The 27,734-nt window shown below is 42.9% G+C and overlaps 1 protein-coding gene and 2 pseudogenes across 1 annotated transcript; 1 reads left to right on the forward strand and 2 right to left on the reverse strand.

Moving 5' to 3' along the window:
* LOC102993597 (60S ribosomal protein L31-like) overlaps positions 1-27,734 on the forward strand; it is a 70,726-nt pseudogene that overhangs the window by 30,548 nt on the left and 12,444 nt on the right.
* Positions 1,882-8,567, reverse strand: CHST4 (carbohydrate sulfotransferase 4). Its single transcript, XM_007112056.3, has 2 exons — positions 8,483-8,567; positions 1,882-3,219 (listed from the first exon to the last, which is right to left on the reverse strand). Exon 2 carries the CDS (start codon positions 3,202-3,204, stop codon positions 2,029-2,031), a length of 1,176 nt encoding a protein of 391 aa, XP_007112118.2. The 5' UTR covers positions 3,205-3,219; positions 8,483-8,567; the 3' UTR covers positions 1,882-2,028.
* Positions 18,670-20,679, reverse strand: LOC102989923 (soluble lamin-associated protein of 75 kDa-like; annotated as a pseudogene).

The raw sequence follows: 27,734 nt of genomic DNA on the forward strand, positions 1-27,734 counted from the left end.
ATCAGAGATGGTCGAGTCTATCACTGTCTCTCCCCATCACTGGCCCTCTTCACTCTGTTTGCACCCTCACCTACTGCCCTGGCCTTATTTTCAACGTTGGGGAAATTTTCATAGTTTTGGAAGATTTGGAGAGGCAAGAAGCATTTGCCTGGGAGATTCTAGGCTCTCGAGGAGGGTCTAGAGTGGCTTGCGTTTAGGTATTAGAATAAATTCACTCCTTTAAAGCCCATATAAATTAACATCAAAGACCCAGCTGGCAAAGGTGCCTACTCAAGCATCTCAGGTGGTGGTGCAGCCCAAGAGCTACTCGGCGGAATGGAGTGGGAGAATTCCCATCTGACATCAAGGGAGCTTTGTGAAGTGAGGACCATGTCAGAAGTGGGCGTGGGAACAAAAGGAAAGATGAAATAATGGTATCTCTCAGAATTGAATAAAGTGAAATGTTTGGAAAGTCAGGACCCCGAGGTTCACGGAGTTCCAGACATACATAGACCTTCCTTTTCCTTCCAACCTGAGGACAGCACCTGTGTCAGGAATAAGTGCTTAGATACTTGTCATGTGCTGAAAAGTCAGCTGTCTTGGAGCAAGAAGGCAAAGAGTGCTGCTGCCCAGGGCAGGGTGTACCATTGTCAGGCTGGCCGTGGAAGAGTTACACAGAGTCAACTGATAAACATACAGAATCCCAGCCTCTCCTGGGAGATTCCATTTCCAGCAGATCTGAGGTAGGGCATGGCAAAACACATCTTTAACAGGTGATTCTGATACACAAACTAGATCTGGGGAATCCTGCAAAGATTGGGGGAAACAACTTTTCTTGTTAGGGGAGGTGACCAGGAAGAGCTGAAGAGCACCAATCGTATTATAACCGAGGTCCTCTGGCTGAGGTATGAGATTAAAAGAACTCCAGAACCTAGGGTGATACATCTGGTATTATTATAGCGTACGCCGCACACAAGAAAGGGCTTAGCTGCTAGCTGTCTACTTTCTACAAATTCTTAAGAGGGCAGTGTATTGATCAGTATTGATCAGTTTAGACTTAGTCCATCATCTGAACCAAACACTGTCTTAACAGTTTTTTCTATGTGTGGGAGATAGATAATAACAACAGTATTTTTAAAAAATCTATAAAGATGAGAATATATATATATATATATGTATAACTGAATCACTTTGCAATATATCTGAAACCAACACAGCATTGTGAATCAACTATATTTCAATAAAAACTTTTTAAAAATTAAAAAATGAAATATTCTAGTCAAAAAAATCTGTAAAGATGTTCAGGCTCTTAGTTAGGATCCCGTAAGAATGAGCATTTACTACTAAGTAATTAGAAAGCATAAAAAGGTACACTCCAAACAGAATCTTATTTTGGAATTTTAATGTTAACAGATGGCAGCTTCACAGGTTAAAATAGGAAAACACTGGGGGGAACTGATGTCCAGATTGGGCCCGGCCATCCTGTGAACTTAAAAGCTTCCTCTGTTGTGCAGAGATTTGGTTCCACATTTGTGGGAACCGATAGCTGTGATGGGCAGGCTCACAGGTGCGCGTCCAACCCTGTTGCCCATTCTCTTTTTGAATCCCCTGGGAGCTCTGAGGGCTCAGAGCTCACATCCCTGTTGAATGTGCTGCTGGGCTGGTTGGTGGGAGACCCATTTCCCTGGGTTTTCCTGTCTCTCTCCTTTCCCACTGGGCAAGATGTGGACAGAAGAGATTATGGATTGACTCCAGTGATACTGCATGGTGCCACATAGGACCCGGGCCACAAAGTCTCTGAGGTATACATAGGTGAGAAGGGCAAGAAGAGAATAAAGACATCACTTCTGTTTTGTTGGTGGAGTGTGCCCCTCACGTAAGGTTCCTACGTCTCTTCTCTAGGTATGAGCAGAGACGCAAAGATTTCTCGACTTGAACATGTCTGGGCACAACTCATGCTCCCGCATACACTGACACACCCGGTCAAGGCTCAGAAGATGCCACCAGTTAATGTGGCTGAAGCTGCTGCCAGGTGGAGACAGAGCCTCCTCAGCCCTCTCGGTAGGCTTGCCCAGCGGGGCCCCAGGTAGATAGAAGGTTCAGCGACAGGTTTTTCTGCCCTTGCTCAGATGTGACAGGGTGGTAGCCCAGCAAAGTCATGGTTTTCCTGCAGACTTCCTGAAGCCGAGAAACCTTTTCATAAGGCAAGGACCAGCGCCAGGCCTGAGAGACATTGAGGGCATTCCTGGCATTTGTGTGGAAGGCATGCTTACCCGTGCCCTTGCCTCGAGTGATGTTGTGCACCCAGGTCTGGAGCTGGGGCAAGAATTTCAACCCTGCATATTCATACAGTCGGGCAGTCTGGGCCAGGGGGTCCCGGACCAAGTCCTCATAGCGCACGAGCAAGTAGCGCTGCCTCAGGGCTTTGGGCAAGGACTGCACAGCCTTGTAGATCTCCAGCTGGCTTTGGCATATGACTTGCATCGCGTAGTAGGGCTGATCCTCCTTTTTGAGTTTCTGCAGATGCTGCCCCATCACAATGTGGCTGTCAATCATGAGTTCCTGCGTGGTGTGTTCTCGGGAACGGAACACCGCCCGGGGGTCCCGGACCAGATGCACAATGTGCAGATTGAGGGAAGGGTCTCTCAGCAGCGGGTAGAGCACCTGCAGGTTGAAGAAACGTACCTCCTTGAGCACCACGTGGCTGTAAGTGCGGCAGGCCTTCTCCACCACCTCAAAGGGCTCTTGATGGCACAGAAGCCTACAGTCAGCCTGGGGTATGATCTTATCTCGCGGGAAGATGTTGCAGGCAGGTGGAGAACACAGGGCCCGGCTGCCTTCCCACTGGAAGAGGCTGGACTGTTTTCGGGGGCCAGGTTTCATGTAGGCGTCAAAGACGCTCATGTCACACAGAAAGACGGCCCGTATGAGATCCCGCACTGCCATATGCAACCTCTGGGCAGTACTTTGTGTGAAGGTCATCCAGACGTGCCAGGCAGGCTCCATCAGGTAGAAGACATCTGGGTGCTGTCCAAAAAGCTGCCCTACGAAAGAAGAGCCAGAGCGCCACGAAGACAGGATGAGCACGTGCATGTTCGTGGGCTTGGGTTCTTCCTTCATCTGCAGGGAGTTGAAGTTGTGGGAGTACAGAAGGATGAATAGAACAAAGACAGCCATCTGGGAAGCCAGGAACAGTAGTAGTTTCATTTTGGGGGGCGGTATCATGCTGAAGTAGAAGACCTTCAAGGAACAAGCAGAGGGGCTGTGTTAGGCTAATGTTTTGGTATTTGACTTCCATCCCCTTTCTAGCCAAAGCTGCTTTCTCCCTGACCCGCACCAAGGGGCAATGTAGAATGCTGGAGCCTTCTTGCAATGAATTGCACAAATCCTTCTCCAAATTAATTCCTGTCCCTTGCAGTTAGTGTGTCAATAAGCTCTGTTTCTTTTTTTTTTTTTTTTTTTTTTTTTTTTTTTTTTTTTTTGTGGTATGGGGGCCTCCTTCTGTTGTGGCTTCTCCCGTTGCGGAGCACAGGCTCCGGACGCGCAGGCTCAGCGGCCATGGCTCACGGGCCCAGCCGCTCCGCAGCATGTGGGATCTTCCCGGACCGGGGCACGAACCCGTGTGCCCTGCATCGGCAGGCGGACGCGCAACCACTGCGCCACCAGGGAAGCCCAGCTCTGTTTCTTTTTAAGCTCTTTCTTTTTAGGCTCTTTATTTCTTCCCTCCTGGTCCTTCTTGTCCATGCAGCTACAAAAATGTGTGAACTCAGCCATATTTCATGAATATAGGGAAAACAGGTTCACCCTGGTGACGCACATGTCTTCACACAGGCCATGTAGGCAAAGCTTAACCACAGTCTGACCCAAGTTTTGGTTGAATGCCCCATGATTCCTTCAGAAACTATGGGAGATAAGCTGACTTGTGAGGAACTGCCTTGAGGCCCGCCCCCCCACCCCCATCTTGAGGGATAGTGCCAAGGCCATTTCTCACTACCCTCCTTCATCTCAATTAAGCACAGGACTTTCAATACCCTGAAGGATATGCTGCAGACTGTAAAACTGCTTGGCTTTGGTTTGGAGTTGTCTCCTCAGTGGCAAAGTGCCCATGGCACCTATCATCTGATCCCCTCTGATTTGGTCTTATCCTGTGGGACTAGGGACGTGCGGAGCTGACCCAATGCTGTCCTCGTGTCTGTGTATGTAATAAACTATCTGAATCTATTTGGGTTGAATCGTTGTTGCCTTAGCAGCCAACTTTATGAAACTGTGGCAAGCCAACCTAAGAGCTGCAATAGTGATTCTGTGGCCTGTTAGCCACTGTGCTGCTGCTTGGGGTAATGTTTGACCACTTGACACAACTTACTCAGGGTTGCTCAGTACAGTTGGGCATGTTGTATACTGCCCAACCCTAGGGAATGCCACTTCATCAAGAATTTAAGATATTTATTATTTAACAAAATGTCTGGTAGGTGACAGTTAAGTATCTTGGTTCAGTAGGATAAGTACATTAGGATGGTTTTCCAGTTCTTAGATGTTAAATATCTAGAGAAAGGAATTTCACTTTGTAAATTGCACTAAGGCTCAAACAGACTGGTGGCACCGCTGAACTTACTCCCTTCACACCAGGGCTTTGTGTGAAAAGACCACTGTTCCCAGTGCCATGCTAGAATATTATTCCAGGGGAGCTCTTAACTCTCTTTATGGGTTGAGATGACTCTGGATCATTTTGGGTGACTTCCTGGCATAAATAACTATTGAGAGATATAATAGATATTTCACATAGTGTAAAATGTTAACAGTAGCAAGGTGCTAATTTGCATATCACTATATACTCAAGAAATTCTTCCTTCCTTCAAGCTTTAATAAAGAAGAGAAAATATGTTTCTAGACAGTAATTGCAGCTGGGTTTAGGATATGCTATTCTCCTGGTGATAGGTCTCATCACCAATTTTTTTTTTAAGTTTTGAATAGCTAATAGTCACATGGTTCAAATTGTTTTTAAGAGTATCATTATCGGGCTTCCCTGGTGGCGCAGTGGTTGAGAGTCCGCCTTCCGATGCAGGGGACGCGGGTTCGTGCCCCGGTCCGGGAGGATCCCACATGCCGCGGAGTGGCTAGGCCCGTAAGCCATGGCCGCTGAGCCTGCGCGTCCGGAGCCTGTGCTCCGCAACGGGAGAGGCCACAACAGTGAGAGGCCCGCGTACCGCAAAAAAAAAAAAAAAAAAGAGTATCATTATCATGGACATTAAATCAGACTCAGAATTTAAAAGAAGGCTTCCTAAGATTCCACATGCAGGAAGGGAATAAGGACAGTGCTTGCCAGCCTGTAGCCTAGCCTGTCACACTCCAGGTCTTTAACATATTGAATATTAGGTGAGGGGAAATCCTATGACAACAGTTATATCTCTGGAGGAGACCTATAGTCATAAATTAGAAAATTTCTAGAGCTATTTGTAAACAGGCGAAATGACATACTTTTTAAAAGGGTCATAGAATTTTTCTAGGGGAAAGAACACCTAAGAATTTTACCAGCTGCTGAATCAATAATCTCTTCTCTATTTACTGACAGCTAGTATTTATCTACGAGCTGGTGTTTTATCATCACTATACAGTGAAATATATACTTCCAACACCTGTCCTCCATCTGCCTATTTCCCAACTTGCCCCCAGATAGCAACTGGGTTCATTTTTTAATGTGTCCTTTCAGTTGCTTTATGCGTACACAAGAAAATTCAAATGTATATGTGTTCTTATTTTTTACCCTTTTTATAACACAAGAGGTTGTAGGTTATCCACACTGTGCTGCAACTTGCTTTGTTAACTTAACAATATGCCTTGGAGAGCTTTCCATGGGAGTACATAAAGCGTTTCCTCATTCCTTTTTACCACTGTGTAGAATTTTATTGTATAGATGTACCACAATTTATTTAACCAGTGTCCACACTGATGAGCTTTTGGGTTGTTTCCAGTCTTTTGCCATTTCAAAAATTTCAATAATGACCTTTATGTTCATACATCATTATATTAGTATGTAAGCTTACTCCCCAGGAGTGGGATTGCTGAAGCAAAGAGTATGGGTATGTGTACCTTTGGTATCTGTTGTCCAGACAGCCTTCATACTGGTCATAAACCATTCTGTGTATCTAGAAGTCCAGAGATTCTAGAGAGTAAATTTTAGAGGAGGAATTGGGCAGTCACAGATGTGACTCTTGCAGTTTATAGCTTGCTTCCTGAAGAGGTAGAGCATGCTTTGCCAGCCCCTGGGCTTCCCTTGGAAGTCCCCTGAACCTTCTAGGAAGTGTGTAATGACCTCAACCAAACCGTGAGTGGCAATGGCCCAGAAACCCCTCTCTTTCATTCACTACAACAATGCATTTCCTCCACATGTGCCAAAAGATCCAGCGAGGATCATCTCTCCTAGGTGACCAAAAAAACCCCACTTTGCTGTATGCCAGGAAAATGTCCATGAATGGTAATCCTTGTCTTGGCCCTGAAGGTTAGAATGGGGCCAGCTAAGATATGTTCCTATTCTTTTAAACTTGAGCCCAAGAGGAAATGATTAGAAACTAAGCCATTTTTGACAATGGCTCAAGAATACCCACCCCTGAGCCCCGCAAGTATTGAGGAAATGACTCGCAAGAGATCTTCTCCCAAAGGCAGTGTGAGTTTGAGGAAAAGTTTGGATCAAAGATAGGAAATAATGGAGCAAAAGAGAGAGGAAAGAACTTGACCTGTGTACAATTATAAGGATAGAATTTTATATGCAGGGCCTGTAATCGGCTCAGGAAAAAGCTAACATTTCCTAGGGACTAGCAACGTAGACCTTTCAGAAGTCCGTCCTCCCTCCCCCTCTCTGGCTTTGGGCCTGCTCAGTGTTTGCTCCGAGCCCTCCTTGCCTGCCAATGGCTCCTGGCCTCATGCCCCTTCTCTCCCGGAGCTGGAGCCTGACCTTTGAACTCGTCCCCAGTTGTCCTCAGGCTTTAATTGACCACGGTTCTCAGGAATTCCCAAGGAAACCCTCCGACTTCTTTCTTTGCTTTTTCTTTCCACGAGCAATTTCCCTGGCCAGAAGGAAAGTATGCTTTTGTAAAGCGAGTCCCATCTCTTGTCGCTGGGATCTAGACACAGCCTGGATCTAAGCAACCCACGATGGGGCTGATGAGAACAGTCAGGGGACACTTTAGGGTGTGTCTCAGGGAAAGCTTATTTCTGCAGTCCCTGGAATCAGTGGTAGAGGTGGCTCCAGGAAGAGAAGGAAACTCAAGGCTTTTCATGGCAGTTTCCTCTATTCTAACCGTCACCTCTCCCCAGCTGTCCTATATTAACCTCCTCTCTAGTCCTTGGGGTCAGCAAGCATTTATGAGCAGTCTGTAATGTGACTTCCATCTCAGAGTCCCTAGCCTACCTTCCTGAGTGTTCTTTTTTAGCTATTTGATTGCATGCTTGAACCTGCCCTCCCTGTTATGTAATCCTGAATGTGTTAGCCTGGTCTTGATAGTAAGTGGCCTCTCTCTTCTGCCTCTCATTTCTCCCCCTGAGCTCTCCCCCTCATCCACTGCTACCTTGAAAAACATCACGGAAGGGTGGTAGTGACGCAGCACCTACTTCAGGCACAGGGACCATGAGGCACCAGGATGGGAGACCTCACCCAGCAGCCTGATTACAGAGGGCTGCATTATAGATGGACCCTCAAGGCCATATCGTGGGGCCTATTAGAAACAAAATGATGAGTTCTGAGGAAGAAACCAAACATACATCAATTTAAGAGCTCTGGATTCCAGCCGCTGACAAATTTCTAATTTATATTTCCCAGTGAGATTATGCCCCCAAAACCAGAAATTAGAGATGGCAGAAGACATTCGCACAGAGAGAGAGGAGAGCTGGATCGGGGAGACCTGCATCCACACATATAGCTGCAGAACCTGGAAACCTGTGAGGTAAGCACCTGGGCAAAGGGTATCCATATAATAACAAGCTCTAACTAGACTGAAGGGTCTTTGCAATTTCCGTGTCTCTAGTAACAACGACAGCGCCTGGCGTCTAGTAGGGGCTCAAGAAACATTTATTGAATGAATGACTGAATGAACAAACATTTGTAGTGTGTTTTTTACTATTTGAGGTGCCCTCATTGACCTGGGTAAGGAAAGCAGGACAAGATATTTTTTTATTTTGCACATATAAAAGTATTTAACTTCCAATTAGAAGTTCCAGACTTATCCACAGCCTAACAAGATAGAAGTCTCTTCTACCTTGGCTGACTCACTGGTCTCAAATTTAATCTTATTTTACATCTGAACAGCGCTCCACAACTTTGAAAGCCCTTTTAGCCACGGTAATGACAACAATCTGATTAAATATATAGAACAGTGATGAGCCACACCTCTGTGTTTCAGAATAAGTGAACTTTAAATAATTGTCTCAACGATAGAAATATCCCTGCCTGATCAGACCCAGATCTTTTGGGTCCCAGGTCTGAGAATTCAGTTATCACACTAAATCTTACCTGAGCTAGAGAAAATCTGTAGCTCCCAGCACCTCCGGTCCCCACGCCCCAACACCTGAGCAGAGGAGAAGCTGCAAGAAGTACAGAGACGGAGGTCCGAAGCCAGTATCTGAATGAGTAAAACACGTCAGGGGGACTAGCTACAAAAATATACATCGGAATAGCCCTACTCACATTCTAGGCTCTTACTTACTCTTTTAGGGATAGAGCTGGGAGGGAGAGGGGAGCTGCTGGCAGGCAGCTTGTGCTTTTTGGGGAAGATTATCCTGGTGATTCTGATTCAGTCCCCCACCAACACCTCCCCTCCGCCATCGCCCAGAAAATTCCCAGCTTAGTTGCCCCAGGTTATCTGATACTGTGCTCCAAGAACCTGGGAATAATGGCCCTGCTTTGGAGGTGTAGAGAAAATTCTCTCCTTACCTTGTTAATGGCTTAGGCTTCCCCACTGCTCTAAAGGCTCACTGCTAGCCAAGTTGTGCAGCTTTTCTCCTCTGACTCACCAACTCTCCTCTCAGCTTCCTCCTCCTCCTTGCATCTTGCATAACCATCCCTACTCAGAGCAAATTCCACTGCCTTCTTTCTCTGGCAAAAAATTACCCACCTTCCAAGACAGGGTTAAGAAAGCATCGATCCCAGAGAGACTTGATATTAGCAGCTTTAACCCTGAGATACTCAAGGGGTGGGGAGACTCTGCTTGAATGGGCGGGGCCCGGAGAAGCAAAGGAGGAAGCATTCTCTGCCACCACGGGGAGGCGATCCTGGAATGTAGATCCCTTGAAGGCAGCGGACGGAATAGGTTAACTACCTTAGGGCAAAGTGGAAAAAGAAAAGGGACCCCAGAACCTTGCTCTTATCTCTGCTGCAAAAAGAGGAGAAAACCTGGAAGCGATTTCTGGATTCCACCTTCCTGCTCGCTCCACTGGATTTAGGGAGAAAACATTTTTTTTTGGCCTCTGTGTCTTATTCAACATCTTCATCCTTCTTGCAGGAGGTAGTAACTAGAGGTACTACGTAGATGTAATAACTCATTTTATGGGAGGACACATATGTATTGGCGTTTAGTTGGGGTACGGGAAAAGAAATTTCCCCCTCAAGAAAAAAAGAAAGAAGTTATCATGAAAAATTATATCTTCTTACTAGCTGTGTGTACTTGGGCAAATCACACAACTACTCTGAGCTACTTTACATGATTGTTGTGAGTGTAAAACAATAGGTGAATTTTTATTTTTTTTTTAATTTTTTAAATTATTATTATTTTTTGTGGTACGCGGGCCCCTCACTGCTGTGGCCTCTCCCGTTGCGGAGCACAAGCTCCAGACGCGCAGGCCCAGCAGCCACGGCTCACGGGCACAGCCGCTCCGCGGCACGCGGGATCCTCACAGACCGGGGCACGAACCCGTGTCCCCTGCATCGGCAGGCGGACTCCCAACCACTGCGCCACCAGGGAAGTCCATATTTTTTTATTTATTTATTTTTAAATTTTATTTTTATTTACTTATTTTTGGCTGCATTGGGTCTTTGTTACTGCGCGCGGGCTTTCTCTAGTTGTGGTGAGCGGGGGCTACTCTTCGTTGTGGTGCACGGTCTTCTCATTGTGGTGGCTTCTCTTGTTGTGGAGCACAGGCTGTAGGCGCGTGGGATTAGTTGCTCCGCGGCACATGGGCTCTTCCCAGACCAGGGCTCGAACCTGTGTCCCCTGCATTGGCAGGTGGATTCTTAACCACTGCTCCACCAGGGAAGTCCCAATAGGTGAATTTAAAAATGTATATATATTTTTAATTGAAGTGTAGTTGATTTACAATGTTGTGACAATCTCTGCTCTATAGCAAAGTGACTCAGTTTAGGTCAATTTTTTATTCAATTAAATTAAACTTAGGGCTTCCCTGGTGGTGCAGTGGTTGGGAGTCCACCTGCCAATGCAGGGGACATGGGTTCAAGCCCTGGCCCAGGAAGATCCCACAAGCCACAGAGCAACTAAGCCCGTGCCCCACAACTACTGAGCCTGCACTCTAGAGCCCGCGAGCCACAACTACTGAGCCCACACACCTACAGCCCGTGCTCCACAGCAAGAGAAGCCACCACAATGAGAAGCCCGCATACTGCAAAGAAGAGTAGCCCCCTCTCGCCACAACTAGAGAAAGCCCGTGCGCACGCAGCAACGAAAACCCAACACAGCCAAAAAATGAAAAAAACTTAAACTTAAAAAACTCAGTCACCCAAGTTATTAAATAAATTAATATAAATTAATTAGTTAATTACAAATCATTAATTCAATTTATTAAATAAATTGAATAAAAATTATTTTAAAAACCCATGACCCCCCCAATGCATAGGAACCACAGACATTTTTCTCTGAAAGGGGCTGGGAGGTGGCAAGCATTCGGTGGTTGTTATACCTTTCTCCAAAAGCAATATCAGTGACCTCAGAGTTTGGGCAATAATTTTTTTGCTTCCTTATTTTTAAAACTGGTGTGTTTACAGGTGTTTGTTAAAAATGGGTTTTAGTTGCCATTTACAAAATATTCCAAAAAGAAAAGAAATTATAAAATGTCCAAAAATAACTAAATAAAGAATGCTTCAGGAAGTTACAGGCTTGTCATGATGGCCTGTTATCTGTTTATTTATTTATTTTTGGCTGTGTTGGGTCTTCGTTGCTGTGCGAGGGCTTTCTCCAGTTGCGGCGAGCGGGGGCCACTCTTCACATCGCGGTGCGCGGGCCTCTCACTGTCGCGGCCTCTCCCGTTGCGGAGCACAAGCTCCAGACGTGCAGGCTCAGTAGTTGTGGCTTACTGGCCCAGTTGCTCCGCGGCATGTGGGATACCCCCAGACCAGGGCTCGAACCCGTGTCCCCTGCACCGGCAGGCAGACTCTCAACCACTGCGCCACCAGGGAAGCCCTGGCCTGTTATCTAATCATAGACACTAAGTACAGTCGGCTCTCCTTATCCCTAGGTTCTACATCCGACGATTCAAATAACCTCGATTGAAAATATTTGGAAAAAAAATTTTTTCCAGTAAGTTCCAAACAGCAAAACTGGAATTTGCCAGGCACAGGCAATTATTAATATAGCATTTACAGTGTATTTACAACTATTTACATAGCATTTACATTGTATTACAAGTAATCTCGAGATGATTTAAAGTATACAGGAGGATGTGTATAGGTTATATGCATATACTACACCATTTTATATAAGGGACTTGAGCATGGTGTCAGCGAGGGTCCTGGAACCAATTCCCTTGCAGATACGGAGGAAGGGATGATTGTACAGGCGAAAATATGCAGATCACTAAAGGGAAGTCTTCAGGTCAAGGGCCAGATTATATAAAGCAACACACCAGAATTCCCAAGCCTTGAGTCAGCCACGAAAAATAGCCTGTATAGCTTCCAGGACACTGATTAATTCAGAAACCATTCGATAAATGTTTACTCCCTTTCATAGAGAGGGGAGATCCGGAAGAGAAGTCGCCTATAGTGTAGCACAGGCACAAACTGACTTCTCTTTGGTGGGCGGCAAAGAGCCTCTTACACTGTATATTCTTGGACTATGTCAGGTAGTCATAGATTCAGCCACTGGATTTGTCACATTTAATTTCATAATCACTGTGTAATTCACACAGACCTTTATATAGTCCTTTCTTCCTGGAGGCGAGTTTATTGTTGGAATTAAATGAACTGTCACTCCCTGGGGAAAATAGAACCAACATTCCTCTTGGCTCATCTTGACTATGAGGAAGGAAAAAAACGATGAGGAAACTCTTTACAACATGTACAGGAATAAAGGTAAATTGTGGTGGAGTGTAAAAGCGACTGATTTCAGAGTCAGACATCTGGGCAAGTCATTCCACCTCTCTGAGCCCTAGAATATCACTGTAAAATAAGGTGTAAAATATCAGTGTAAAATATATGTTCACCTAATGGAATTCTTGTGTGTTAGGATTGGATTCATGCATATAACACCCCTAACACAATATTATGACAATAATGAGTTTAAAAGTGGTAGTTATTATAGAATCATAATAACACCTCTTTTTTTCTTTCTCAGCTGTTGGCTTACTTTCCAGGGCCTTGAAAGAGAGAGAACAGGCAGAGTTGTGTGAGTTCTGGGATAATCTAGGCAGCAGTATATTTGCTGGTTTCCATCAGCTGAGCCCCCTAAGGCCTTATCATAAGCACAAATAACCAGACCTGTGGTGGTGCCTTGTATTGATTTCAGTCGTGTGGCCTTCTCTCCCTTCCTGTTTCTCTCTAGTAGGTGGAAGAGAAATTTCTCTTCTTCTAAGTGACTCCATTGCAGAGACGTAAATTGAAGAGCAAAACTGGGCAGTTGGTAGTTCTGCGTTTATTCCTACTATAAAAGTAATACTTGTTAATTATAAAAAATTTGAAAAATACAAAATGTATAAAGAAGACAACACAAATCTCTTTACATTTGGCTGCCAAGAGAAGAGCACCATTGATCGTTTTTCCCATGCCTGCAGAAATCTGTATAATTGGGATCACACTGAAAATATAGTTTTGTATTTATTTTTCCTTAGTCTTTAAAACATTTTAAATTATGAAATTAAAATTAAGGTATACAGGTACAATTTAACAAATAATATAAAGGAACTACCACTCCAAAAAAAAAACACACCCAAAAAACAGAACATTGCCAAAGCTGCCTCAGTGTCCCTTCACTCTCACGTCCTCCCCCTTCCCTCATCATTCAGAGGTGACCACTTCCAAGGTACGCAGCTCCTTATTCTTCCATATAGTTTATCACCTTAAGCAGTGCAATTGAATTTTCCCCAATTTGACCTCTTTCTAGGTAGAATTATAGCATACATATTCTTTTGAGATTTGCTTTTTTCATTTCACTTTATCCTTGTAAGTTTCATCACATTGTTACATACAGTTATAGGTTTTTTTAATTCCTGTGTAATATTCCATGTGTAAATATGCCACAATTTGTCCATGCTCATGTTAATGGACATTTGAGTTGTTCATAGTTTGGAACTATGACTGAATATTCTTGACATGTCTCCTGGCACACGTTTATACAGTGTCTCTAACGGAGGCTGGGTCGTGGGGGTTAGATCTGCTTTTTTCACTCACATTATATTGTGAGCATTTACCCATCTCAACATATATTTATGGGAGACATTACTTTGAATGGATTTATCATATGCCAGTATTCCAGGATTCTATTGACAGACGTTTAGATTGTTTCCAATTTTTCCTTATTGCATTTGCATATAATTCTGTGACAAATACAGTGATCTTTTTTTTTTTTTGGGTTGTGTTGGGTCTTTGTTGCTGTGCGCAGGCTTTCTCTAGTTGCGGTGAGCGGGGGCTACTCTTTGTTGCGGTGCGCAGGCTTCTCATTGCGGTGGCTTCTCTTGTTGCAGAGCACAGGCTCTAGGCGCGCAGACTTCAGTAGTTGTGGCACACGGGCTTCAGTAGTTGTGGCTCGCGGGCTCTGGAGCACAGTCTCAGTAGTTGTGGCGCACGGGCTTAGTTGCTCCACGGCATGTGGAATCTTCCTGGACCAGGGATCAAACCCTTGTCCCCTGCATTGGCAGGCAGATTCTTAACCACTGTGCTACCAGGGAAGTCCCAAACACAGTGTTCTTAATGATTAATGAAGCACCTCCCACAGTGCTCAGTACAAGTAGCCATCCCACCTCCTTCCTTACGTGTAATACCACAGATCTTAGCCTCTTTAATTTGTGATTCATAAGTCAGTTAGGAATAACTTCTGGAAAGACTGGCTGGAAGCAGTCGTTAAGAAATAGGTATTCATGGGACTTCCCTGGCAGTCCAGTGGTTAAGACTTCACACTCCCAATGCAGGGGGTGTGGGTTCAATCCCTGGTTGGGGAACTAAGATCCCCTATGCTGTGTGGCACAGCCAAAAAAAAAAAAAAAAAAGAAAAAAGAAATAGGCAATTAATCGAAAACTCAGGGTATCTAAAACAGAGAGCATTTCCAGAAAGGAATTATGGAACGTGAGGATTATGAAAGAAGATCATTGTAGCTACTGCTTCTTCAGAGCTTGCAACAAACCAGGTACTATACTTCACACTTATTTGGGTTATCACATTGTCTTTGCCATGGCCTTATGAGGTAAATTTCATAATTTCCAGATGATGGAACGGAGGTTTGGAGAAGCTGAATAACGTATCCACAGTTACATGGTTTATAGTGGCAAAATCTGGACGCAGCCCCAGGTCTGTGTTCAAAGCCCAGGCTTACTCATCAGGTAATGTTACCTTCCTACATGACCATGGACCATTTCTTTAAGGCAGCACTGTCCAATAGAACTTTCTGTGGTGAGGAATGTTTTTGCACAAATACAATGGCAACTACCACTTGTGGACACTGAACGCTTGAAATGTGGCTAATGCTACCATTTTGGAAAGTGCAGTTAAGGTTGTACAGATCCAGTCCCTTTCTTTTTTTTGTTTTTGTTTTTGTTTTCAATTCTGTTTATTTTTTTAAGTCTGTCTTGAAAGTACCACCAACGTGATTAATTGTGCCTTAAACAAAATCAGTGTCTAAACAAATTCAGTATCTAAACACATCTTCACCAATGAAATTAGGGGAAAGGGAAGGAATTTCAAAACATAGACCAGGAAACAATCACAAAATATAGGTTTAATTACTACTGTTAAAAATAAAATAAAATAAATGAGAAAAAGAAACTACCAAGAAAACAACCGTAAGTACTTGAGTAAGTCTTGCTATTCTGAATAATGTAACATCTTTTCTAAATTGTAGATTTAGAAGTTTTAGGACACACAGACACTAAGGAAAAGAAAGGCTAGTTCCTTGGGAATTACTATCCAGTATGATAACAATTACTTCAGGATAACAGAAGCAGAACCTTCCTTACAGTTAGATTTTAACAAATGATTTTGCCGGTAATAGAAATGGGGAATGTGTGAATGCCAAGTTTTGGAGGGTGAAAGAAACAATCGACTGAAGGTAAACACTGGATACAGAACTGAGGTTTGCTTACTTTTCACAACCAAAAATAAGCAAGTTAAACTATCTTGTATAAATAAAGCTTGATACTAAGTATACAAACAGAAGCACAAACATTTGTAACTAATCACACCCATGAAAGACTGGGTTAACACTTCAAACATGGTATTGCTACTAGTGGACATACAAGGCAGAAATTTCTAAAATACTGTTACACAGATGAGTAATGTTAGTATAAATTCTTTATTTAAATTAAAATCTGTTTCAGTTTGCTGGTGTGACCAAACCTTAGAAGGTAATCCCTAAGGGTAAATCAGAATGTAAGAGCAGATATTTAGATACCAGGTAAAGGCTCAATTTGATGCAATCATAACCCTTCAAGATATTTTTCTAAAGTCACTGAAACCATTTTAGGTGGTGTTCTGGTGGTCAGCTAAAAGTGAACCATTAATCACTAGTAGTTTTTATCCTTGCCATGATACTTCTCTGCACTGAATGGAAACACCATGAATAGAGACACATTTTAAGTAGTAGAAGATTGACATTCTGTCATGCTATTTTATTTTATAAAAAATCATAATAGACCCTCTCACTGTTAAAAGTTGTAGAGGAACTTTATAATAAATTCTTAAATATATTTCTGTGATGTCTAGCAATTGAATAAACTTGAAAGTAGAACTAAAATTTTTCTAATAACTGTCTGCTTTATATTACACAAAGAAATACATATGTATTTACACAAACTGAACTGAACTCCCTTCTCCACAAGTAAGACTTGTAAACAGAAAAAAGTTCACAAAGGACTATAGAATGTGACTGGACACTTAACAATTAGACTACCTGGTTGAAATCAGATTTCAGTCCTCTGTCATTCTCAGAGTTCTTCTAATGCCTTTTGCAAAAAGTACAAGTAATGTGATTAAGTTTTATTTAGATTCCTTATTGAGGATAAATTTTGTTATAAATTCTACACTCACTCACTGAGCATAGAACTCATTGTTACTGAACATGAAAGTTAGGTTTTTTGCATGTGACCTAACTTTTTTTCCTCTACCAACTATAAAGTCCAAAATAACATTTTCTGTCAGAGATAATATGGACAAAAATTGTGTGCTGAACGGAAAGTTTTGAAACTGCTTAAAATGCACCTACTGTTTAAACCAAACAAGTTTAACAAGTATAAATTTATACTGCGAGTCCTTAGTGGTCATATATGAATAACTAAACATTTCTTTTTTGTAAACCTCAGCAACTGTATTCACACATCAAGAGTTGTCAGTGAGCTCAGTCTTAAACTACACCTTTTTAAAGAAAGTATTTTAAAGAGAACAATGAAGAATCCAAGTAAAAAAGTAAGGAAGTGTTAGGTTTTTAAATCTATTTTAAGAAATTAAAAATGGAAAGTTTAAGAATATACTAAATCTTTATTTCCCTAATTGTGGTATTAACAAAAATTTCTCACAAAATGTATAAAACAGCATAAACATTCGATAGATACACTAGTATTAGTCATACTTATTCTTTCACTTGATTAGCATTTGTTGGAAAAACAAATGGCCAAAGTGCTTAATATTCATTTAGAATGGAATAACTCTGACCAATAATTAAAGAAAATAGTAAAGGATACAAGTATTCAAAATTTTACACGAATAAGGAGGGTTTGCTATTTTGTCTGCTAAAGATTTTTACCTCAACTTTAAATCTTCCTAAAATGCCAACATCCCAAAATGAAATTTAGTATCACCTGACTGTAGACTGAATAAACCTTCAACATCAATCCTTAGCACCTCAAATAATGACACAAAGTCATAACACATTTTTTTTCATGTAAAGACCAAGCAGTTTTAAAGACAATCTAAATGACCTCAAAGCATTCTCAAACTTACATGAAAATTTGAGTACACGTAATACTTCCAAAGAGTAGGATTGTTTTAAGATTCTCTTTGGATTCTAAGAATAACCATTTTGTTCATTTTTAAATAAATTATTATACAAAAATAAACAATTGAGGATGCTTTCTGTTTTTAGTTTACCCAGGCAAAGGCCTTTGTGTTGCGCAGGCAAAGGCAGCCACAATGTACACGCAGGCTAGCTTGTAACCTGTCCGCACAGAACAAATCAAGAGCGACCAAGCCAAAAGGGACAAACGAAGCCTCCCATCTGATTTAAGCTCTTGTAACTATGGCTCCTAGGGCAGCTTATTCCTGCCATCTAGGTCTAAGATTGTGGGGCGCAGTTCCAAACCTACCAGAAATGGAAGCCAAGGGCATAAGCTGGCAGGCAGGCAGGCACGCAGAAAGATCTTTTGACAGGAATCACTCCATGAGTTAGGGAAGTGGATGAAAGTGAGGGGAATATAACGAAGATTCTAGAATAAAGGCAGTGGCAGGATTAAGGAGAAGCCTTAGGAAGGGTTCTCACACTTCTAAAGTATACATGTTAACTGGGTGAAGACAAAGTACAGTCCCCAGATTCAAATGAAATTTTAAATAATTATACGAGTGCCTACAGGCCAGAGTTAAATCCCTAGCAGTACTGTTAATATCAGATGTTATCAAGGGTGAACTGGAAACAGATTTTGTTTGTGCCTTTCCACAGACATTGAAGTCAAAGGAAGAAATTGCACCTACAACTAAGAACTCTTTAAGAGGCCAAAATACCACCTTCATAAACCTTTGACAATAAATTTCCAAATTTGTGCTCTCATTTAGTTGAAGTTGCATTTATCCTAATTTACTGACATTTTTGTTTGAGCATGCCTACATTTTAAAAAATGATGATTAGTTTTGAAATTTAAGATAAAACTTCTAGAACCTTCACCAAGGTTACTATTAAAACTCTTAGTATAAAAGATTTCTGCGATCCTTACAATTGATGGAAACCCTACTACTTCCACATTTTTAAATTTATATTTTCTGAAACATTAATGGTCATATATCCCCAACTGCTAAAGAAAATGTAGTATGATCTGGTTTCCCAAAATTGAAACATGGTTAATAAAAATTTAAAAAATTGTATTTACACAAAATAGCCTGAAAAATTAAAAAGAACGGCGAATCCTAGGTCCTACAGGGGAGGGAAAAGCGGCATCATAAATAAGTTCAAATTGAAAATTTGGAGTTTTTGTCCTGTGCCCCATGCTATTTATTAACTGCCATATTTTAAAAACAACAATTATGTTACAAAGAAGAGGATTTATCATCCGCATTTCTTCCTCATTCAGGTCAGCTTGGCTTTCTTCTTCGCAGGTCCTTTGTGCCCTTTGGCCTTCCTTCTTAAACTCCGCCTGTGGACCACAGGCACGTCCACTTCTATCTCCTCTGAGCTGCTATCCACAGTCTTCTCTGTTGATGTGTCAGCTGATCCAGTTGCTCAGAATAGGCTTCAGACTGCTCCTCTGACTGGTTCTTCTGTCCTGCATTATGTGAAAAATGGCACATCTTCAAGGTCAGCCTCTATTGAAGAGCTCTGAGGAAGAGCTGGAGATGTTTCCTGGGGCTCGGCTACCCCCTCCTCACCCTGGTCTTCCAATGAGGCAGTAGTGTTGGGTGATACATTTTCAGGAATCGATTCTTCAGAAAATTCAGTTATCACGGAGTTTGGAAAACCACTGTCGGACCATTCTTCATTGGGGATAGTAGCCACATTGTCTGAACTCCCAAAATGTGCTTTCTTTCTTGAAACTAGAGGCAGCCTCTCTTCAGTGTGCCCCTTGTCATCAGATGGGCCTTCATCTAGCAACATTTCTGAGTCAGTTACATGTGAAGTCTTATCCTGTGCAACAGCCTCAGGAGATTTTGAAGATTCTACCACCAGTGGAACAAGATTCGTAGAGTCTTCACTGGAATTAAAAGACTGCAGTTTTAATTCTTCACCTAAAACTTCACTAGTGGAGTCCTCCTCTTCTGTTATAAGTGAAGTCTTAAGAGTATCATCCATTATCTCACCATTCATAGGCTCTAATTCAGATTCCTTTTCACCTTTTTGCTTTTCCAGGCCTGGCTGGGTTTCTGGTGCTGGTCGAACATTTTTATCACTACTTCCATCCTCAAATTCAATCACAGTCTGTTCGGGTTCTTCTTCCAAGAATTCTTCTGAGCTCTCTGATGTTCGTGCAGTAGACTCCAATTTGTTCATTGAAGCTGTAGGTGAAGTCTGGGGAGTCTTTTCATCTCCCCCTTGAGAACTACTAAATGCAGAATCCTGAAACCGTTTTCCAGTCTTTGGCCGCTTTAGATGACTACTTAGAGTACGAGTGGAAGCAGGTGTTTTATCGTGACCTTCAGAAGTGCTTGCAAAGGCATCTTTTAGAGAATCAATAGTTAGCTGCATCTCACTACACAGACTGTCTTCAGCTCCTGCTTCATAGTCTGGAACAGATGCAATACCATATTCTCCAGACACAGGTCTTTTAGCTTCATTTTGAGAAACTGCCATAATTTTAAATGTTTTTGTTTGTAATGCTCTGGTGATTGGTATTCTCTGGTACCAGTGTCCAACACCTTCAACTTCCCAAAGCAGTTCATGGTCTCCTGGATATTTTTCAAAGTACTGGTTGCAAGCTATGTACATGAGAGAGGTCAGTGGATACCACAAGCCAAGTGCGTCTTCTGTGAAGGGATCAACAAAGTCCTCCAGCATATGAAGCCCAAAGTCTTTGCCTCTCTATTTCTTTCTTATGAACATTGTATCAAGAATTGGCAGTTGGTAGCTTTGGGTAAGAAACGAGGCACATATGCTTCCTGTAGGATTACTGGCCTCTCCTTTCTTCCACAGAATCTTAGCATAATCAGTACTGCTATGACACAGGAATGGGATCTCACTTCTCTCCATTTCCTGCTTTCTGTAAATAATTCGATTCAGAACATACAGAACCCCTCTCTCCCCAAGAGTTCTCACCTGCTTAAGTCCCTCTCTAGAAGGGACAGATGTTTTCACAATATCACCACTGATCAGTAAGGTAAAGTGCCACAGCTGTGAGTGAGTCCTCGGGTGCAGAAAGAGCAAGAACTTTCTGGGTCTGATCTCCACCATAGAGAGGTACAAAAGCCTGCATTTGACAGGCTAATAGGAATCGTAATATTGAGAAGAGAAAAACACTCAGGATTTTCAGGGTCCCCACACCTGAGAGCTGACATGTAATCTTCAGCAGAATTTTCCATTTCCTCATGACTCCAATTATCCAGCATATCCACAGGGAGTGCCATCCTCTCGGACGCGCCGCCTGAGCCCGGGAAAGGAGGCGGAGCCGCGGGAATGAAGGAAGCCGGCGGCGGCTCGCTGGCAACCCGCGGCTGGACCCCGGGGCCGCGCCGCTCGCGGCTGCCGGGGGGGCCGGTACAGCCGCCTGCCCCTCGCCCGGGACGCCCGGCTCCTCCAGTCCCTTTCTTTTTGAGTCTCAGAGAATCTGATGAAAGATAAAGACCTTCTGTCTACAAAAACGCACCTTTGCAAATCATCCAATTTCAAGGGGTCCCAAGTTAAGAATCCTTACAAAAGTCTGCATGCACTTCAGGTGCTTCTCAAACTGTGATTTTGTGGAGACAGCTGTCTCCCAGGGACCACTATACAGCAGAGCTCTGAGCTCCATCAGTTGCTCTTGGATCTTTACCGTCTGGGGACCCATCTGAATGGTGAAGAAATCCTTGGTCAGCCCCTGAACCAGAGTATGATTTTCTCAAGAGATCAAGAAGGATTTCTATGCTAGTTACACTACCCATTCCTGCTACCTTCACCCAGAACATCACTCTTTGTGTACTAGGATTGGAGTTTCTTAACCGCTGTACTTGGCTACCTGTCTTTACTGTCCACAGTGACATTAAAAGCACAGTCCAGCTTTCCTTGCGTTCCTTTTCATGGATGTTAAGGCCTGAAACTTGAGTGACGTTACACTCTCTCCATTGTTCACCAGCCCTGTGTGGCTTACCAAAGCCTGGTGTCAGTCCCAACTAGGGTACTGGCTAAGCGGCTGGGTTTAAAGAATGAATTCTGGAGGACTGGAGCTTTCTGTTTTGGCTAAGCATCTGTAGACTGTAGCAGTTAGTTGGACCTTAGCATGCTAGGAAGCCAAGACCTTCTGAAGAAGTATGCCAGGAAGGGAATCTTGGTTGCTGTAAATCCTATTATCAAATGGACAACTGCCTTCAGTAGAACTTACTCCCTTGAGCTGGCCCCTGAGGGAGGGGTGGGGATCCCCTGGCAATAGGGTAGCCCTTATCTCTGTATTAGAAGTATCTATTTCAATCAACACTGGGAGAACAAACTGAATTAAGGTGGGTCAGTAGGAGGTAAAAGGTAAACATGGTTTTAAGTTTCTTGTTGGTTCTTGCTTGCTTTAGTCTCCTTAACAGGTCAGAGTGGGTGAGAAAATGGGAAATAGAGCCAGGAGTTCCTTGTAGAGCCCAAACTTGTAAGTTCTTGGTGGTTCAGCAGCTTAACATTGTTGGATGATGCCTTCCCTGGAATCAGGACAGGATGTGATCTGAGGAGTCTGCCTCCAGGCTTTCAAAAATCAATGGAGGCTGCAGCAGGTGATCCATGATGGCCCAGTCAAGGAGTTTCTGGGGATGAAATGTGGGGAGAATAAAAGGGTGTCTTCTGTTGGGCTGTATTCCATGTATCACATTGATCACCAAGGTCTGTCTGTTCTACTCCTAAGTAACTGTCAGATTTGCTCCCTTTCCCTTTATGTCCATAGCCACTGTCTTTGCTCAGACTCTCGATTTTTCTTGCTTGAATCTCTGCCAACAGCCCCTCAGCTATTCCCTCCACCGCCAATCCCACCCCTCCAGTCTTTGCTCCACCCTGCAGCTAGAGTGATCTTTCATCGTGCAGATCGAATCCCTATCACCTTTCTGCTGGAAAAGCTGCAGTGGAGCTCATTTTAGGCAAGATGAAAACTTGGCATGCCATTAAGTATTTTTTTCAAGTGCTGTTGTTTCTGTACTCTCCATCATAATCTCCTTCATTGCAGTAAATTCCAGAAATACTTGTTGGGTGTCTCTTACACTCCAGGCACTACTCTAGGCCCTGAAAACAGCAGTGAACAAAACAGGCAAAATTCTCTGTGTCTGTGGAGCTTGCATTCTGTTGAGTGGGGGACAAGCACATAAATGTGTAGTATATCAGATTGTGATAAGTGCTATGGAGAAACATAAGGAAAGAAGAAATTGTGACCAGGGGTGGGGTTGTTCCAATTTTTATTTTTATTTTTTATTTATGTGTTTATGTATTTATTCATTTTTTAGTTGTGGCACATAGGATCTTCATTGCGGCATGCAGACTCTTAGTTGCGGCATGTATGTGGGATCTAGTTTGCTGACCGCGGATGAAACCCAGGCCTCCTGCATTGGAAGCATGGAGTCTTAACCACTGGACCGCCAGGGAACTCCGTTTTCCAATTTTTAATAGAAGGGTCAGGGAAAGTAACGTTTTGGCGAGAACCTAAAGGAGGTGAGGAAAATACCTGAGGAAAGACCATTCTAGGCAAAAGGAGCAGGCAAGTGCAGAGGTGCTAAGCCAGGAATCACAAGGAAAGCAGTGTGACTGATCAGAGTGAGTTAGCAAGGAGAGTATAAGAGAGGAGGTTGCAAGGTAGCAAAGGCAGGATGGGACAGATGGTGTAGGAATGCAGTAGACCTTATTAGTTGGAGTTTGACTCTGACTTAGGGTGAAATGGGAAGCTACTGGAGGGTATAAGTTTAGGAATGACATATTCTAAGGGATCATTTGGGTTACAGTGAGGGGAATAAACCATAAGAGGGTCAAGGACAGAAGCTGGGAGGTCAGCTAGGAGGCTAGGCAAGAGACCATTGTCTCGGATCAGGGTAGTAGCAGTGGAGGTAGTGGATTCTAAAATATCTATTAAAACATATATTTTAAAGGTAGAGTCAAATAATTCACTGATGGATCAGATGTGGAAATGAGAGTAAGAGAGAAGTCAAGGCTGACTCAAGTGTATGGTTGCCATTTTCAAATATGGGAAGAATTAGGCTTTGGTGTAGAAAGCAAGAATTTGATTTTGGATGTGTTAAGTTCAAGGTGCCTGTTGGACAACCAAGTGGGAATGTTGATCAGACAGTTGGATATATGTATATGCATACATATATAGAATTCAAAGGAGAGGTCTGGGCTGGAAATGTATATTTGAGAATCATCAACATGAGAGAGAGCCACAGGGCTGGATAAGAGCGCTCAGGAAGAGTGAGAAGTTGGAGAAGAGGACAAAAGAAACCAAGGAGTCGCCAGCAACATAGGAGGAAAACAAAGTGCATGTGGTGCCAAGAGAAGAAAGTGTTCCGGGGAGAAAGGAGTAATCAATTGTGTTTAAAGCTTCAGAAAGATTAAGGATAGATATTGACCATTAGATATAGCAATTTGGATGTCATTCGTAACCTTGACAAGAGGACATTCTGTGGAGTCATAAGCATGAAAGTCTGATGGGAGGAAAGGTTTGGAGATGGGAAAATAGCCAGTTCTCATTGTCTGAACGGGAGGAGAAATGGGACCGTAGCTGGAAAGAGAAGTGAGATCAAGAGACAGTTGTTGTTGTTTTTGAAGATGAGAGAAATAACGGCTTGTTTATTGGCGGAGGGAAATGATCCAGGAGAGAGAGGAGAATGGTTGGAGTGATGGAATCAGGTGTACACAAGTGGAAGAGTTGGCCCAAGTTAGGAGCACATACCGTTCATCATTATTGATAGGAGCGAAGGCAGAGTAGATGAGCATGGATGCAGGGAGGTGGGAACCTTGCGGACTTTCTCTTCTTATTTTTATTTTCTCAGTGAAGTAGGAGACAAGGTTGTCATCTTAGGATGGGGAAGAAGTTATGAAAAGTTTAAAAAGAGAGGGGAAGGTATGGAATGGCCATCTGTGAGAATGGGTTAATGACTGTGCTGGGATAATGTAAGTAGAATTGATGAGTGACATTGAAGGCCTTTTTTAGGTGAGTGGTCATAAACTTAACGTGAGAGCAGTTAGCAGAGGTATGTGAATTTTCCAGTCATGTTCAGCTGCCCACTTGTGCATGCATAGGTGGAGGGTTAGATTTTATTAAGGCATGTGTTCTGTCAGAAAAGTACAATGAAGCGAGAGAGAGGGGAAAGAGAACCAAGGTTATATTCGAAGGAGTGATTATAATAACGGACCACAGAATCTAAGTGAGATAAGAGGTGAAACAAGGACACAAAGGGAATAACTGGGCTACAATGGAGGACAAACCTTTTGGAGGAGAGGCGGTCAGGGATTTTAGAAATTAGTGTTTTGGGAGCATCATCTATAAGGATACTGAGGTTATATGAGAGCAGGGGTGGGGAGTGATAGTGGCCGTATGATGGCAATGAGGGTAGCATAGTCTGGTTAACATCAGAATCAAAGCTGGACACTTTTGGGAAGGAGGGAAGCAGAATGGTCTGGAAGCAGCAATAAGGACAAAGAGGGAAAGAAAAAAGGACAAAGAGGATACTATTCCGCTGCAAGGTGTGGGAAAAAAACAGCCACCACTTGAGAGGGCTGCAGAGGAATCACTGTCCTCAGAGGAGACCCAGATTTCCTTTAGAGCAAGGAGAAGGAAAAATTCAGAGATTTTGAGAAAAGAGGGATTTTGCTGATCCCAACAACCAATTCCTGAGAGTTCCAGGAGATGAAGAGGGTAGGATATGGGGTTAGAAAACAGAAGGTACAGGACCATTTGGGGTGAAATGCAAGGGATAATGAATAATCTAGAATCCTGGGGCTTCTTGTGTGACTAGCATAAACCAGGGTAAATGGAATAATGATAACAGATAATGATGGTCCGAAGGCAGATAACGGTGGCCAAACTGTGAATACTGAGGAAAGGGAGGTATGAAGGACCTTCCAGGAGCGTCCAAGGTATGCCCATCTTTACTCTTCACAATGATGAGGTCAGGGGAGGGGTGTTGTCTTATCCAGGGCACCTGAAATTCTAGAAATTTAGAAATGTCATTCTGGAGATACATAGTGTCACCATTTCTGCAAATGCTGCAAAGCGTCTGGAGTCAGCGTGACTGAACACATGGGAGTTTTGATTGAAGGAAGAAAGGGGTGGAGTGCGGAACACTGAACAACAAGGTTATTCTTCAGGGGATTTGACAGGAGTTTCTGGTGCTGACTCATATGACAAGAAGTCTGGGCATAGTCAGTTGGGGCTCTTAACAGTGGCTCGGTGATGCTGTTAAGTGCTGTTTTTCTGCAGACCTTCAAGCTAACACTTATTGCCTTATGGTCATAAGAAGTTTGCTGCACATGCAGAACTCAAATCTAAATTCCAAATGGGAAAGGGGGAAAAGGTTAACAGGCAAAGGGTATATGCATCTATGAGGCAAAAATGTGGAAGTACTTACAATAGCTCATGTGGATTGCTCTGTTTAAAGCATCTTCTTTATTCCCTAGCTAACTTCCATCATCTCTTTCAAAATTCTACTCAAGTCAACATCCCCTTCTTGGAGAAAACATTCCTCATCTCCCTAGGCTGAGTTAGGTGCCCCTGGTGTGTGTGTTCAGAGCCTGTGATAGATTGCAGTGTCAACCCCAGTTCTTCCATCTCTGTATCCATGCCCTGTGCCATATAACTCTGATTCTGGTCTCAGCCATGCAACTTGCTTTAACCAATGGGATATTTTAAAGCAAAAGCTTAAAAATCATCAAGAGCATGCTCTTCCTCTTGTGTCTAAGCCCGTGCCATGAGAACATACCTGCTGGAGGATGCGTGACACATGAAACAGAGCTAGATCAGCATGGTGAGGCCGTCCTAGATCAGCCAGCAGCACCTAATCCCCAGACTCTTCATTGAGCCCAACCAAAATCAGCAGGGCTGCCGGGGCAACCACCGAAATGAACAGTTCCTGTTCATCCACTGAAGTTATGTGGTTGGTTGCTACTTAGCATTATTATGGCACTGGATCATTGACACAGAGTCCCTTGGGTATAGCTCTGCTACAAGCCTTAGCCCTGTGTCCTGAACTAATGTTAGGACAGGACACTTTTATTTGTGTACATCTGTCACCTAGCACAGTGTCTGGCACCTAGAAGATGCACAGTGAAATCTTGTGAATGAAATGAAAGGAATGAATGAATGAACCTTTGTTCAGCCTTTACAAAGGGCCTTACTTCTTTGTGCACAACAGGTGCAAAATTCCCCATAGTTAAACAGTGTAATCAAATGGACGCACCCACAGAAAACCTGGTTCAACAAGATATGTGAAGCTATGGTATATAATAAACACTCATCACAGATTAAAGCTTTTTTCTACCTCAAGTACAATGGCTACTTCTTAAACATTGGGCAGTCTATTTTACATTTTATTATGTTGTATAGATCTGTTTAAAGATAATCTAAATACTGTAAGTACACTTTAAAGGGTAGAGTGTAAATGGATATGACTCAGTCTAGATATCTTTACTATTATCTTCAGTACACAATACCAAACCATTGTTAACGACTGATATTTCCTAAATCATGTCAAGAAACTTGCATGGCTTAAAAAAAAAAAGTATTTGTGTTAATATAAAAAAAGAGAAAGAGGGAACTTCCACTAGGGGTCTACGGAGGAAAATATCATATCTAGTAGCCTAGTCAGGTATGGGGATTGGGAGAAAGGCAAGAATATTACCCTTATGAAAGGTCAGCAACAATCACATGGTATCGCATGTTTTGGGAACACTGAGCAAACTAGTTTTGCCTAAGAAGAGAGTTTCTACAGAGAAATAGTAAAAAAAAAAAAAAAAAAAAAAAAAAAAATGTCTGGGAGTGGTAGGGCAGGATGGAGCCCAGTCGTGGAAATCCTTGAATATAAAGTTAGGGGCATTTTAACATTATATTTTACTCAGCAGGGGATAGTTGACTTTTGAGCAAGGGAGTGACATAATGAAGGGTTGGGTCAATCTCTTAGCTGCTAAATTCTAGCAGCATGGTGTGGGATGGTTTATGCAAAAATATGGCTCATAGTTATATCAAATAATTTAATACAAAAATACTATTATGCAGATTATGTTCCCATTTATCTTTTTTATTAATTAATCAATTTATTTATTTTTGGCTGCATTGGGTCTTCGTTGCTGCACATGGGCTTTCTCTCGTTGCCGTGAGCAGGGGCTACTCTTTTTTTTTTTTTTTTTTTTTTTTTTTTTTTTTGTGGTACGCGGGACTCTCACTGTTGTGGCCGCTCCCGTTGCGGAGCACAGGCTCCGGACACACAAGCTTAGCAGCCATCGCTCACGGGCCCAGCCGCTCCGCGGCATGTGGGATCTTCCCGGACCGGGGCACG

Source organism: Physeter macrocephalus, chromosome 17 (assembly GCF_002837175.3).
Source record: "Physeter macrocephalus isolate SW-GA chromosome 17, ASM283717v5, whole genome shotgun sequence".
In the NCBI taxonomy this organism is placed as follows: Eukaryota; Metazoa; Chordata; class Mammalia; order Artiodactyla; family Physeteridae; genus Physeter; species Physeter macrocephalus.

Excerpts from the sequence above, each read along its gene's own strand:
- CHST4 (XM_007112056.3), bottom strand. The coding sequence starts at position 3,204 with ATGATACCGCCCCCCAAAATGAAACTACTACTGTTCCTGGCTTCCCAG.